The 15,011-nt window shown below is 41.5% G+C and overlaps 1 protein-coding gene across 1 annotated transcript; it reads left to right on the forward strand.

Moving 5' to 3' along the window:
• The first annotated feature begins 2,253 nt into the window (after positions 1 to 2,253).
• On the forward strand, positions 2,254 to 10,183 carry LOC146586690 (coagulation factor X-like). Its single transcript, XM_085320863.1, has 5 exons — positions 2,254 to 2,397; positions 5,193 to 5,324; positions 7,008 to 7,183; positions 8,329 to 8,446; positions 9,533 to 10,183. Exons 1-5 carry the CDS (start codon positions 2,322 to 2,324, stop codon positions 10,078 to 10,080), a joined length of 1,050 nt encoding a protein of 349 aa, XP_085176989.1. The 5' UTR covers positions 2,254 to 2,321; the 3' UTR covers positions 10,081 to 10,183.
• The last annotated feature ends 4,828 nt before the right edge of the window (positions 10,184 to 15,011 follow it).

Consider the following 15,011-nt stretch of genomic DNA (forward strand, 5'->3'; position numbering starts at 1 on the left):
ACAGTGCATTTGTGAAGGTAACAGCTGCCCTGGTGCTTGGGATAGGGACTGGAGTCGCTGTTTCCAGAGGTCTCAGCCAGTGTGCTGCATGTGTATAGGACACCTGCTCATGAACTTCACTGAAGTCAAAGGCAGTATGAGGCAGGGCTTTACATATGAGCATTGCAATCAATTTTATAATGGCAACAAAATCCTATGTGATACCTGATGGCCCTAACCCAGAAAAAAAAAGCTATCTCTTTTTTCTTCTTCTGATCAGCTCTGCACTTCACTTGCTTCCTAAGCACTACCAGAGTTGGGAGGAGGTCTGTCTGCAATACTCTTATTGAGCATGGCAAATGAGGTGCCCTGAGCTACTTTTCAAATCTAAGCCTAATTTCTACTTCTACCCAGTTTGCATGAGGCACAAAAGTTGCTCTGGTTTCCTTATGGCATGGAGAAGAGCCGAAGAACTTACTCCAGCTCCTTACTGACTTTTTGGTTTAGGATCAGTGTTTCCAAAACTGGCCAGTAAGGCTCTTTTAGGAAAGTTTGCTCCATACTTTGTGAAGACGTAAAGCCACCCATTGTGGAAGAACAGGGATGGTGGTAGAACTTGGCCCTGCAGAGGAAATCTACCATAGCAGTGGCAGCCTGATATCTGCAGAGTTTCAGTAACATAACTCCGTAACTCTGGATATCATCTCCAGACATAAGGAGGACAAGAAGGTGATCAGGAGTAGCCAGCATGGATTCACCAAGGGGAAATCCTGATTAACCAATCTGATAGTCTTCTGTGATGGAATGACTGGGTGGGTAGATGAGGGGAGAGCAGTGGACATTGTGTACCTTGACTTCAGCAAGGCTTTTGACACTGTCTCCCATAACATCCTCCTAGAGAAGCTCAGGAAGTGTGGGTTAGAYGAGCAGACAGTGAGGTAGACTGAGAACTGGCTGAAGGGCAGAGCTCAGAGGGTTGTCATCAGTGGTGTGGAGTYTAGCTGGAGGCCTGTGGCTACCTGTGTCCCCCAGGGCTCAGTATTGGGTCCCATCCTGTTCAACTTACTCATCAACGACCTGGATGAGGGAACAGAGTGCCTCCTCAGCAAGTTTGCTGATGATACCAAGCTGGGAGGAGKGGCTGATACATCCGAGGGCTGTGCTGCCATTCGGAGAGACCTGGACAGGCTGGAGAGCTGGGTGGAGAGGAACCTCCTGAGGTTCAACAAGGGCAAGTGCAGAGTCCTGCACCTAGGGAAAAATAACCCTAGGCACCAGTACAAGCTGGGGGCTGACCTACTGGAGAGCAGCTCTGCAGAGAAGGACCTGGGAGTGCTGGTGGATGACAAGTTGACCATGAGCCAGCAGTGTGCCCATGTGGCCAATGGTATCCTGGGGTGCATTGGGAAGAGTGTTGCCAGCAGGAGGTGATCCTGCCCCTCTGCTCAGCCCTGGGGAGGCCTCATCTCGAGTACTGCRTCCAGTTGTGGGCTCCCCAGGACAAGAGAGACATGGAGCTACTGGAGAGAGTCCAGCGTAGGGCTACAAAGATGATCAGAGGGCTGGAGCACCTGCCCTGTGAGGAACGGCTGCGAGAGCTGGGCCTCTTCAGCCTGGGGAAGAGAAGACTGAGGGGGGGATCTGATCAATGTGTGTAAGTACSTGAAGGGAGGGTGTCAAGGGGACAGGGACAAACTCTTTTCAGTCATCCCATGTGACAGGACAAGAGGCAGTGGGCAGAAATTGAAGCACAGGAAGTTCTGCCTGAATTGAGGGGGAATTTCTTCCCTGTGAGAGTGACAGAGCACTGGCACAGGTTGCCCAGAGAGGTTGTGGAGTCTCCTTCTCTGGAGATCTTCAAGGCCTGCCTGGATGCAACCGTGTCTAACATGCTCTAGGTGACTGTGCTGAGCAGGGAGGTTGGACTAGATGATCTCTGGAGGTCCCTTCCAGCCTTACTGATTCTATGATTCTATGATAACTCAGTTTAATGACACAAGCACACTATTAGTGCCTTGCTGCTGAGGAAAAACCTGCCTTGGTTCCCTGCTTCCTGAGGAGTCTGACATACACAGTTGTCAACCTCCGCTCCATGCTACCCATASGAGTGAGAAGGGCTTTGCTAGAACAAGGCACCTGCAAGCTATCAGCGTGTCATTGCTGCAACATGGTGGCCTTTACTTTTTTAACATTATCCTGTGTTGACATTGAGCGCAAATTTTGTTCTTAGAGGTTGTGTTTTCTCATGGTTATTGACCTTTGCACTGTAATGTTTCTCATTTAGCAGCTGTCCCAGAGCCCTGCAGGGAAAAAAAGTGGGAGACACTCAGTGAGCTCAGAGAATGACAATGGCAAGTCACTGTGGGATGGTGTGGCTTCTTCTCAATGTCTTCCTTTTTCTTCAGACGGAGCAGACAGGTACAGCCTTTGCTTTAATTTGGCTTTTTGCAGCTTTGCCTAAGCCACACAGGTAATTATTTGTCATTATTAGTGCTTTGTGGGGCAGAGTGACATCACTGAAAACTTAGTAGCTTTGCTTTATCATCCACGCTGCTCTTGTTTGCCTGCTATGGTATCCACGACTGAGTCACTAGGGGAATAACATAGAACTAGAACAATTCTGTCAGTGTAAAACATTGGTCTTTCTAATCTGCCAAAGCACGGTGCTTTCAAACTGACAGCACAAATGACAAGCTATTCTTCATGTCCTCAAGAGTGTGAGAATTAAATAACCCCTACTGTCAAAGTCAATTCATAAGTCATTGGGTTACAAAATGAAGCCYGAGACATTTAGTAGTGCAGAGGGGAACTAAAACTCCACATTTTTGCCCAATGTGCTTGTGTAAGGCTCTACAAATGTTGTGCCCTCTCTTGAGGAAGTGTTGCACCTGTGTCTTTGAGGTAGGAGCCTAAATGCTGCTCTACAGAGTAAGTGTATGGAGTCGTAAGGCAAACGTGATGCATGCACTGTTGTTAATTTTGCTATGAAAGTCATTCAGAGGTGACAGAGGTGACTTCTGGCATATGTAGCCAGTTTACCTGTCAACAAGTATTTAAGATAGTAAGTCCTGTAACTGTATCTTTAAAGAGGTAGGAGTAAATAGACATTTTGGTTAAGGCTGTTTCACGTTCTTGCCTGTTTGTGTTTGTTTTGAAAGACAAATTTGATACAGCGTTGAACACAGCTGAACAAATATCTGAATCATCCAAATTACAAGAGCTCATGGTTAGAGGGAGTATTTTGCTTCCCAGAGATCAGGTGAGAGGTCCCTAGCAGGACCTGGGGCACCCTGAAGGTTCTCTGGATCTCTGAAGAACAGTTTTTTGATACAAAGTTGTAGGAAAGTAACTTCAAGTRGGCTATTCTACTTTTGACTCCAACCAATAGGTTGGAAGTGGTTGTGAATACRAAGATGGAAGATGACTTTAATAAGAGTGACTGTAAAATGACAGAGTTTGTGGAGGAAGTAAATAAAAAGAACAAGAGAATAAAATCAGTGTACTTTCAAAAGAGAAAAAAAAACAGTTATGATTCCAGGGCAAACAAGTCTAAGGAAGATAAAAGGAATCCAGAAGATTTTTAGATTCTTCTTTTTTTTTAAAAAAAAAAAAAAAAAAAAAAAAAAAAAAAATTTAAAAATTTTTTTTTTAAAAAAAAAAAAAAAAAAAAAAAAAAAAAAAAAAACAAAACTACGATGTTTAGGTTGCATGTCCAAACTATCCCAAGACTGAGGAAGGACAGGAGGATTTGTATGAAGAAATCATCTTGGTTAAAATCATGATTCTCTTCATAATCTGAATTCCAAAAGGAAGTATAGAAAAAATAAAATTAAATCAAATTACAGAGGATGAGTGTAAAAGAATAGCAAGCATGTAGGCATAAAAACAGAAAGGCTAAGGCATAAAATGAGATAATCAAGATATGAAAATCAAAATATTATTTAAGAATATGGATACTGGAAGAGAGACCAAAGAGAATGTTAGCCTGTTCCCAATGAAGAATAAAATCTTTCATCACTAAACAATCAGTTTATTTGGCCCAACAAGGAGAAAAGAAACTGTCAGCTTGGACCAGAGGGGAAAAAAACCATATCAACCCCTCTAAGCATTTCCTYTAAGGGCAGGATAAAAGGCTGAGTGAAGATGCAGTAGATGTCAGATCTCTGGATTTAGCAAGACTTTTAACATACTTTTATATGATATTGTAGAAGATAGAGAAACATSTTTTTGGATGAAACTACAATAAGGTTAGTGAGTGATTGGTTGTAAAACTGTGCTAGTCAGTGTTTCACTGTTGAATGGAAGAATACATAGAGTGCAGGGCTCCAGACAGGTGAGCCTTAGAACCTCTGCTCYTCACTGTTGTCCAGTGACTTGAAAGACAGAAGAAAGTGTTTACTCATTGCATTTGTAGCTGATTTCAGATGGGAAGGGCTAACTGAAATTTTTGAAGACAAGATCAATCTTGTGAAGCAGGAACAGCTGTCCAACAAAAATAGCATGCAATTCAGTAAGAAAAAAAAAATCACTCTCAGTCCTCCAGTGCATAACCAAGGAATTTTGTAAAATAAGTAATAAAAAAGAGGAAGGGAATGAAGTCTTCTCCATTGTCACTGGCACAAACAGCCAAGACAAGAAGTCATTYGATCACATTGCATTGAGGTAATCTCAGGTTAGATATTAGGAAACACTTTTCAGACAATGTAAGGCCAGCTAAGCAGTGAAATAGACTGTAGGGGTGAGTTGTGGAATTTCATTGTAAATCTGTAGAAACAGGTTAGGCAACATTTGTTAGGACTGATTTACCTCTGCTGCGCAGGGAATCTCTCAGATTCTGACCGTGACCTTATAATGTCGAAGATTGACCTAAGGTGAGCAATATGAGCCATATGAGGATAGAAAAGAAATAACATGAGGATCTACTATTAGTCCAATATTTTATTTATTACTCTTATTTCAGTTGTTGCTAATTTGTTATTCTCTTTCCAGCATCTTCCCACATATGTTCATCTTTGCCTTAGTAAGATGGCCATTCTGGAAAATATGGGCTATCTCTGATTGTCCTTATTACTAAGGCTTTTGACAGGAAGTGCAGAGTTCACAAAAGACAAGGGCTTTGACCAACACCTGCAAGCAAAGTTTTATGAGGTGCTTGTACTTTTATGGAGTCAGCATGAATTTGTAACTTGCCTATAACTTCTTCTTCTTTGCAGTCGTACCAAACACATGCCAGGTCAACAACGGCAACTGTGAACAGTTCTGCAAAGCTGAACACGAAGGAGTAGTATGTTCCTGTGCTTCTGGCTATGCTCTGGGCAATGACAGCAAAACCTGTGTTCCTGTAGGTACGAAGCCACGTTTGCAGTTCCTCCTATGGGACAGACATCAGATCTTCACTGTATTTGGGAAGTGCTGGTCCGCTGCAGTGCTGTCACTGCATAAGGAATAATGCTAGCTGTTCACACCTTTCACACAGTTTGCTTGAAATGTTACCAACAAAGAGAAAAAAACTAACTAAAGGTCATAATTTAAGCAATGTCAAATTGAGCAACTGTGAGCAATGTTCAATGGCAAAATTAGCATACCAAAGTGTACTCTGCAAGTTGATATGTTCTCAGAGCAGACAGTTAAACCCATGTTCAATCAGGTGTGAAGCCATATGATAAACTGATGATTATACAAGGGTCTGAGATTTCTGTTCTCTGGTAGTTTGAAGCTGACTCTTTCATGCTTCAATRGATTTTGTTAGAAAGAAATGGACTGAATTTCTCCTTGGTGAAAACTGGTTTATATTCAAGGCCTCAGTGTGTGATGAACACCTAGAGATSCAAATGAGTGGAAGCCCAAGAAACTTCACCCTTTCCAAGATAAAACCCACAAGGACTTACTATAATTTCAGTGCTGCTGACATAATTTGATTGCAGTTATGTCACTTGTTTTCYCTAAGATACAACCTGTTCCATGTTAAAATAACAAAATCTGTTTTTCTACTTTCTTTTAAAAGCTGTTMCTGTTACATACCATTATTATATAGTAACCTAGTAAGTGAACAAGTACAGGTATTACATTTAAACCTCATCAATTTTGCCTGCATTCAGAGAAAGTGTACCTTAAAATTATTAATTTAMTCTATTATTCTGTCAATCTAATGTTATTTGTTGCAATGTCCTTTGTAAATAATACCAAATTGCTGTCATGAGTCCTAACTCATGGCTCCTAACTCATAAATTGCTAACATAGAATATGTTACTCAATTTYTTAATTACAAAGGTTTTAATAATAGCACGTACATGAAAATAACAATGCCAAAAATGGAAGATGCTTGATTTTTAAATACTGTGAAAATGCTGTCTGGGATTGAACCCACAGGCAAGGTTTTGGACTAGAAAATTATTTTCATTTTTTTAACCGTTCTGGTTCCCCTCCCTTGTGTTATCTGCCAAGATTTTGTTGCTGTCTTGAAAACTCTTCTCTCATTTTCATGAAGAGTTGATTCCCTGAAAGTGACCTGTTTCCCTACAAACCCTTTGCCCCACAATAGCTAACTGTCTGTAACAGCAAAAGGCTGCTTTTGAATTCTGTGTTTCTTATAGTGARGAACACTTGAGGTGCACTGGAAGTCAGATTTATTTTTCTGAGCATGAAACTGTCCATTATGTTTAGGGCTCTGTCAGACAAACTGATGAATCTCACTACGGTGATATAAACTGGTTTCACCAACACCTCTCTGTCCTTCCACTCTMCTGAAGATTGCTATCACTTGCAACTTACTTGGCTTGATGTCTGAGGGACGGGACAGACACCATCCGGCACAGAGGTGGAAGTCATGGTCCTCCACATACTGGCTTAAATCACCAACAAAGGCAACTCTGAGCTAAAGTGAAGGCCTGGTAACAGCTGTTAAATGTCCATAGCTGTTTACTCAGGATTATGGATGGGATTGCCTTGATCTCAGTAATGCACATGTGCCTCAAAGTTACAATATTGCCCGGGCATCGAGTATTAGCATGTTGTTTTTGCCTTCACAGTCAAGTTCCCGTGTGGTAAACTCCAGAATAGTCATGAAACCAGTCCAGAAGACATCACAGGAACCATGGCAAGTCTAGATGCTCATCTCAAAAATGAGAACAGCACTGAGGCCCTGGGCAATCATACTGAGGTCTTAGGGGAAGCTGGCAGTTTACCTGCTATGTGTCCATGGCAGGTAAGGCTCCCTCATTCTGAGATGTTAAATATCCGACCCTGCTCACCAGGAACTACAGTCATTTCCTCATCATCATTCCCTGACCGGAGCATACCTCACTTTACCTTCCTCATGTTTTGTCAACACAATTTCTCAGTCAGTTCTGGTGCCAGTGTGGACCTGTCTCAGAAGGTGCTTAATATACGCAAAAGGTTGCCTGAAATAGTGTTGCAGATAGACTTTTGGGGCTTCCGTTGCCATAGGGACCTAGCTTGATTTGATACAGGCTTCTCAGCTCCTCCAAGAAGGATTGATCTAATAAAACAAAATAGACCAGAACTGATTTGCTTAGCTGTGCAGAAGACAAAAGAGGACACCACTGCACAGCTGACCTGCTTGCCAGAGCAATGAGTTTGACTCACTGTGTTGTTCATACATAGCATGGTGATTGATGGGACAACTAAGTCTCCTTATAAGGCAACTGTCAGGGTATTTGGGAACCACAATGTGTTTATGGGCTTGTGACCAAAAGTGGTATAAAGTCTGGATGGTAGTGGAGGAAGGAGTAGGTGTACAGAAATAAGCTGATGTCAACATTTTGAGTGATTATTTCACTTTCTTGAGTAGTGCATTTCTGCTGGACGGTTAGATCTCCTGCTTTCAGTGAAGATACGCTCTGTTTTATCATCAAGCAAATACTGAAAAAGGTAGGCTAGGAAAGAAACGGAGTGGCAGGTACTGGATGTAAAGCCATGCTTCCTCAAAAGACACCCCCCCTACCAGCTACTCAGCTGCTCAGGTTGCAACACAGCAGTATCAAAAGAATAGCTGGAGTTCCTATTAAGACCAAGACTGAAGCAAAACAAAAACCCAAACAAGAATAGTGCTTTTGCAATATTGGCTGAATTTGTTTAAAAAATAACAACAACAAAAAGCTGATAGTAAAATAGCTGAACTTATAAGCTCTGTTTTGAGCCAAGAAAAATGTCTGTCTTGACAGGTTTCCTACTATGATGGCTATGCTTCTCATTCTGAATTAAGGATATTTTAACAGATGATACACGTGAAAATTTCTTTTAAGAAATGCTTGAATCTCAGCCAACTGTACAGGAGTCTTCTTTATATATCTTTTTGCTTCACATTAGCTTTTTCTTCTCTCTTTGCAGGCTGCTCTAATTGATAAGGACGGTGACTTGTTTTGTGGAGGGACAATACTGAATGAGTATTTTATACTTACTGCAGCTCATTGTGCTAAGTATTCTGAAAAGGCTATGGTACTTGTTGGTAAGTGGTAGTTATTTTGTTCCTTTATTATAAAAATATGCATTACAAAGAAACTGTCTTGTGTTCTAGTCTCCATATACAAGATACGGAACTCCCCTAGGTTTTTACATACCATGTTATATCTCACAACTGCCTCTTCTTGTCCCTTGACCAGTAATGAAAAGCATGAACTTCATGCAYGGATAGTTTATTTGAGCCTGGCTTGGCCCAATTCAGCTTGTATGTGAGGCAAGCCAGGTTTAAATCAGAAAAGTATGTTGACAAATAAAGTTGAGCTGATTTAGTTAAATTATTCTAACACTACACCTTTGTGCAACTTTCTGTCTTGGCAACACCTTGAAGAATTCCAGATGCAGCTTTGGGGTGCTAATAATAAATGTTTTGACAACATGTAGATACTAGTCAGAAGTGTGTTCCATACTTGAAACCTCAAATTCAATATTTAGCTATCATTGTAATTTATCACAAAGTATCAAAAGTTCTAGGCACCTAAAATTGATGTTCCAAGTCATAAAAATTGCACCAACCCTACAACAGTAAATCAAAGAATATTTTTCTCCGAATTCCAGTTGCCTTTTCATTTAATTTCCAAAGAGACATCATACAAGTTGAGAAAAACTAAATATATATTAATGCTTATATTTTTCTATGCGATTCAGAATGCTAAGTAAAGTAAAGAATGCTAAAAGGGAGTGAATATATATTTCCTGWTTAAGTTTGTTTTACTATTTTGCTTAACAAATGAAAGGGGCAAGATCTGGCTCTTCTGTGTATGGGATTTTGGTTTTATGTCGCGAGAGTGCCACTGGGAATGCTGTAATGGTGCCCAAAACTTCGTATGAAAGTTCTAACTGGGAGCATCATCCTGATGGCAAAGTCTAGWCTTGCTTGGCACTTTGATGTCATCTAAACCTGTCCAAAATGTGTATAAATGCTATAACATCAGGATACAAGCCTGGTCTATCTTATTGTACAGTACAAATACCTACACAAAGTGCAAGGAACTTTGGTCCCTTCTTGTACTGAGATGGTGTTTAGACTTACTGGTATTGTTATATTAACAATCCCTTCAATAATTTATCACAGGGGAAGTGGACAGAGAAAAGAAAGAACCAAGTGAAGCAATACACATGGTGGAGAAAATAATTATAAATGACGCATTTGATTTAGCAACTTATGATAGTGACATAGCCCTTATCAAATTAAAGGAACCTATAACATTTTCTGAGTACGTTATCCCAGCATGCCTTCCAGAAGAAGACTTTGCTACTAAAGTTCTGATGAATCAAGAATCCGGAATTGTTAGTGGCTTTGGGAGAACCATTCTGCGTGGACGGATGGTCAAAAGAATGAAAGTGTTTGAAGTCCCTTATGTAGACATGGATACTTGCAAGCCTGTCATTCATCGTCTGGTCACAGAAAACATGTTCTGTGCTGGTTATGATAAAGATGGAAAAGACACCTGCCAGGGAGATGGAGGAGGCCCCCATGTAACCCAATACAATGGCACTTATTTTGTTACTGGCATCATTAGCTGGGGCGAAGGGTGTGGAACACCAGGAAAATATGGAATATACACCAACTTGTCAAAGTTCCTACCTTGGGTAAGAAGTGTTTTGACCCAAAACTCTTAATGACTTGACATTTAATCAACTGAATTGTCTTAGCCATCAGATCTGATCCCTAAATAATGCTGTCCTCTTTTTAATACACCTGCTAAAATTCTGATCGTTGATGCTTCTGTTAAGAGATGCTGTCTATTCTTTCATGAGCTAATGCCTGGTTTTCAGAAGGTAAGCTTAGACTTCCAAACAGAGCTTTCTGGTTTGGGGCAATAATGAAATTTCTTCAAACAAGATGGCTTAGGATCTCCATCTTCTCTTGCTATAGGTACCCAAATTTGTCTATAGGCTTTGATTGTGCTGATAAGCCCTCTGCCTTTGCAATGAAGGTTGGAATTAAGTCAACATTTACATGTCAGTACTTGCTTTATAGAAACAAACCAGACTAGCGAAATAAATAACAAATTAGGACAGTATCAGAGCAACACAATATTCTAAAGCCTCAGRGCAAACTGCTTAATCTTCTAGATGTATAGTTAGGCACTCAGAAAAAGCTAGAAAATGCAGAGACCGCTGATATATCTTCCACATGCGTCTAAATAACTGGATGTGTCATACAGACAAATGCCCTATTAGATTTAATTAACTAGACTGGAAAAGCTTGCTTACAATCACTAAAATCACTCATGTCCACCCGATGTTTTCTTGCTATCCTTCTGAGATACTTTCTTCACCATGATGTTCATTTCAAGATTTGGCTGTAATAAAGCAAATGTATTGCACACCCCACATGAATTACATGTCATCATTTATATAAAGCATTCTTCACAGCTGAAGAACTCTGAAATCTATGAGGATAAACTGTCTTATCAAGTGAGCCTGACCTGCTCTGTCTGCCTTTTTCAGTGRAGAGGGGGAAAAACCCTGTTTTTCAGCCAGCTCAATGGTACTTAAAGATGATAAACTACGTATTTAAACGTTGGAGTCTTTGCAGAGACATGAAGTACTCTGTGCTGTCCTTCAAAAAGTGAGTCAGTGCATATTTCAGATGAGAGGGGATAGAGGTATTATAAATGATATTGTAGCATAATAATTGCAATGTTTTTTCATTCTCTGGCTTCACAATATCCAGTTTATGAATGTGGAAGTCACCATTCTGGGGTCTTTTTCTGTGGATTAGACTGATAAWTTTTTGGAAGGAATAGAATGGTTAAATTTACCCTGAGATTAGTACTATTCTATTTCCACACGAAAAACCCAGAAAAACCACTCTGGAATCTGTTCCTTTTGAATGAGGATTGTATGATTTTTTCCCTCTTTTCCCTGACAATATCTCCCTATTATCTTAGCCTCAATTTCAGGAATGCTAAATGAACTCCCTCCTGGAGTTTCTAAGCAGTCACACCATGTTGAAGGCCATAACACTCAATCCCTAATATGAGAGCCCAAAAAGGTTAAAAGCTCAGCCCCCAATGGCTGCATATTTGACTCCCTAACATTACTGCTTCAGAGGATTTACCCTGGCCTGACTTCCCATAGGACCTCCATTAAAATAGAAGTTATAATTCAGCCCTAAACTATATATTGAGATCTGAACCTGATATATGGGATCGCTGGTCACACTCAAACATGTCCCAGTGACCATGGAGAGGCCATTGCACATGACTTGTTCTGCTGACCAGTTCCCTTGTTGCTGACCATCTGTCCTCCTTCCCAACCCTTAATTACCAACTGTCCTGACTCTGCAGTGATTCTAATTTACTCATAATCAATCCCCAAAAGCACAGAAACCTTCAACAAGCTTAGACCACTGCTCATCGTGCATTCAGTRGAATCAGTCATCTGAGCTTCTCCCCTCCCTTACACACTGATTTGTGTCTGCAGACTTGAAACAACTTCCTCATCCTGTTCAGCTGTTTGGTATTAGGTAAAAACAAATTCTGTCTGCAGGGATACTTATGCCAGCTGCTTAATCACACAGAAAATCGCAATTTTCACTCAAGATACCAAGGCACACAGCACATTGTCTGTGCTCTGTCTAAATTCTACTTAAGTCCTTACAGAGAGGATAAAATTGTAAATCAAACCATCCCAGAAAATTTTATTTGAAAGATGGATAACTTTGTGCCATTCTTTTTTCAATATGGATGGATTTTTTCCTGTCATAAATGCAGAAGTCCACTTCCAACTACCATCCAAAGGTGTAGCAATTGCACGTATCCACAAAGTCCTTGTCTCTCGTGGTTAGGAGTCAGGGGTATGGCAGGAACTGCAACAACCACCCATTTATGTCTGTCTGGGACTGTAGAACAAAGCTCTCAGGCTTTGGGCTGGAGCTGCTGAGGTTAGGGCAGGGCTTATCTTCTGCTGTACCTGTTGCAAAGAAAGTGACTTGCTGGTCACAGCAGCACCTTAAATCACAGCACRTGGAGTCAGCAGGTCCACCTGCCCATGACCTTGGGTGCGACAGGCAGAAAGAAAGAGGACTAGGCATGGAACAGGGAAGCCTCAGGAGCAAGGGTGTGAGCACAGGAGCAGAACCTCTTAAAGCACTTGGATAAGCTCAGTGAGGTATTTCAGACACCACTGATGATAAGAAATCTAAACCTCTGTGTTAACAAACTCTCAAAAGCAGATATATTTAAGTGGCTTTTGAAAGACAAAGTCCTTCCATTATGCAGGGTTTATATTTCAGAAGATGTCAATCTGTTAAGTCCTAGATCATAAGAAGATAAACTCAAAGCACTTTTTTATTTCCTCATTACCCAGTTCTGACTGTGTCAGTCTCCCAGAAATTTGCCTGAAAATCCTGTATTTAGTTTTGTCTGTGGAGTATCCTCAAGCAATTTTTCCAYGAGGTCCAGGTTAGGATAATAGGGAGATCTTGTCAGAGAAAAGGGAGAAAGATCATACAAGCCTCATTCAAGTGGAATAGACTATAGAGTGATTTTTCTGAGTTTTTCATAAGGTAACAGGATAATGTACATCACAGGGCAAAACTAATAATCTTACTGAACTTCCTTATCTAACACTGAAGCTGCACCTAAGTGCATAAGAGATATGATAGCCCCTGTGTATATGCTCTGCTGTTTATGGCTGTTCTGTACTCACTTTTATGAGTTGYAATTTTGATAGAAAAGGGATGTTCAGATAAAAGAGAGGGAAAGGGAAAGAAACACTAAGGTAAAAGTAAAAGAAGAATTTATTTTAATGACTGAAATATTAACAACAATCACTAGGTTTAGCAGTTGGTTCACAGAAATACAAGATGTTAGAGCTTGCATCTACCTAGATGTCAGAGTAGTTCCAAGATRTTTTTCCTTGTCACTCGCGAGCTCTCTGGAGGCTTACACAACCCTGTGGCTGGCCTTGTGTCCTCAGATAAACCCTTGCTGTGGGTACAGCAGCCACTGGAGAGAATCAAACCTCCCCAGGTTATATTCCTCCCCCTGGCCCTGCTCTTTCAGGGATTCCTGCAATCTGTAGCCTAACCCGAACAGCAGTTTTGACACTCCTCCAAAATGACYGCATGTTCCTCCAGCTTTTAGAAATGGCAATGCCCTCTGCATATGGCAAGAAAAACTATCTTTTTTCTTTTTTTTCCCCCATGTAGATGGTGAGCAGAACTGGCTGATGACTGTCCAGATGTTTAACTGAATTATAACTGACTGAATTATAACCCCCCTGGGCATTAACCCTTTGTGGGGCAGGTGCCTCCTTTCTGCTGGCAGCTGACAGTTGTGTGGCTTCTGTACACACTGAGACCTGCTTATGAATATGCGTGCTGATGAATGTGCTTCAAACCAGGAGAGCATACTTTGGCACGTAAATGAGAATAACTTGCATCATTCATTACTAGCTCTTGACCAAGACTACGTGTGATTACACTCACCTGCTTTGGTGATTGATGGCTAGTCTGGATGACTAGTCTAGCTTCTTTAATTCAAAAAACACAGCTCTCTTGTGAATATCCTGCTTACATTTCCCCTTCATCTATGCAAAGTATACCCATAGCTCCACAATACATTTGTCCCAGAAATTCCCTTCTTAAACCACATTCTTACATAGAGGMATACAAATTAACCTTCAGACAGAAGAACTACTGAGGTTCTCCTCTGGTGTCCTCAGTCTCTTTGGTACTGGTAGCAATTGCTGTGACCTAGCTGCAGGTTCTGCAGGGCTCTTGCCTCTGAGGAAGGAGATGTAATGATAGCAGGGCAAAAAGCACATGAGTCTATCACAGAGAGCATCTCAYATCTTTTTTTTAGGCCCATGTGTAGCGGCCAGTGGCAAAATGGGGCACGACCATCTCTAGCACAGGCAGCTCAGACCAGACAGGTTTGAAAGGGCCCCTGCTGTGGCCTTGTTTTCAGTGACTGGAGTCTTGCTAAGTTTCTGGATGGGCACAAGAAGGGCACGTTGTGAAAATGGCATAATAAGCATATGGAGATTGACAAATATATGGAGCTGACTACAATAATGAAAGCTGTGACATGTTCCTCTTGCCTTGGCAGATGTTYCCCTCCCCTGTGTCAGAGATGCCATTCCCCTGCTACAGACCAAGCACAGCACATCATGGACTCAAAGTTGCATCAYTTCCACTCCCTTAAACTTCATACCCTCCCTGCAGGCTGATCCCACTCTCCTTCCCTTCCCCATCCTATTTTTCCACCTTGTCATGGCTTCAACCACTCGTCCCACCACTCTCAGCTTTCCCTCTTCACAATCTCTTCTTTTGCTCCTGTGTTCTCACGCTCCCTCACTCCAGTAACATGCAAGCAGYCCTTTCTTACACCCACACACTCCCCTTGGCCGCTCTCCCCCTTCCCCTCACTACCACCACCTCCGTCCTTCACACAACGCCAACTTACACATCTCTCAGCATGTTGGAGAAACCACATCCTTCCATTTTCTTCTGTCTCGAGACAAAACGCTAAGGCCTGGTGGCAGGCACACAGGACAGGGGAGGGGACATGGCAGCAGATGATAGCTGAGGAGTCTGC

The sequence above is a fragment of the Rhea americana genome, unplaced genomic scaffold, assembly GCF_003343005.1.
Source record: "Rhea americana isolate MKP2758 unplaced genomic scaffold, rheAme1 scaffold_66, whole genome shotgun sequence".
NCBI classification, from domain to species: Eukaryota; Metazoa; Chordata; class Aves; order Rheiformes; family Rheidae; genus Rhea; species Rhea americana.

Excerpts from the sequence above, each read along its gene's own strand:
- LOC146586690 (XM_085320863.1), top strand. The coding sequence starts at position 2,322 with ATGACAATGGCAAGTCACTGTGGGATGGTGTGGCTTCTTCTCAATGTC. Across the intron at positions 2,398-5,192 it reads TCTTCAGACGGAGCAGACAG|TCGTACCAAACACATGCCAG; the intron begins GTACAGCCTTTG and ends TCTTCTTTGCAG. Across the intron at positions 7,184-8,328 it reads CTGCTATGTGTCCATGGCAG|GCTGCTCTAATTGATAAGGA; the intron begins GTAAGGCTCCCT and ends CTCTCTTTGCAG.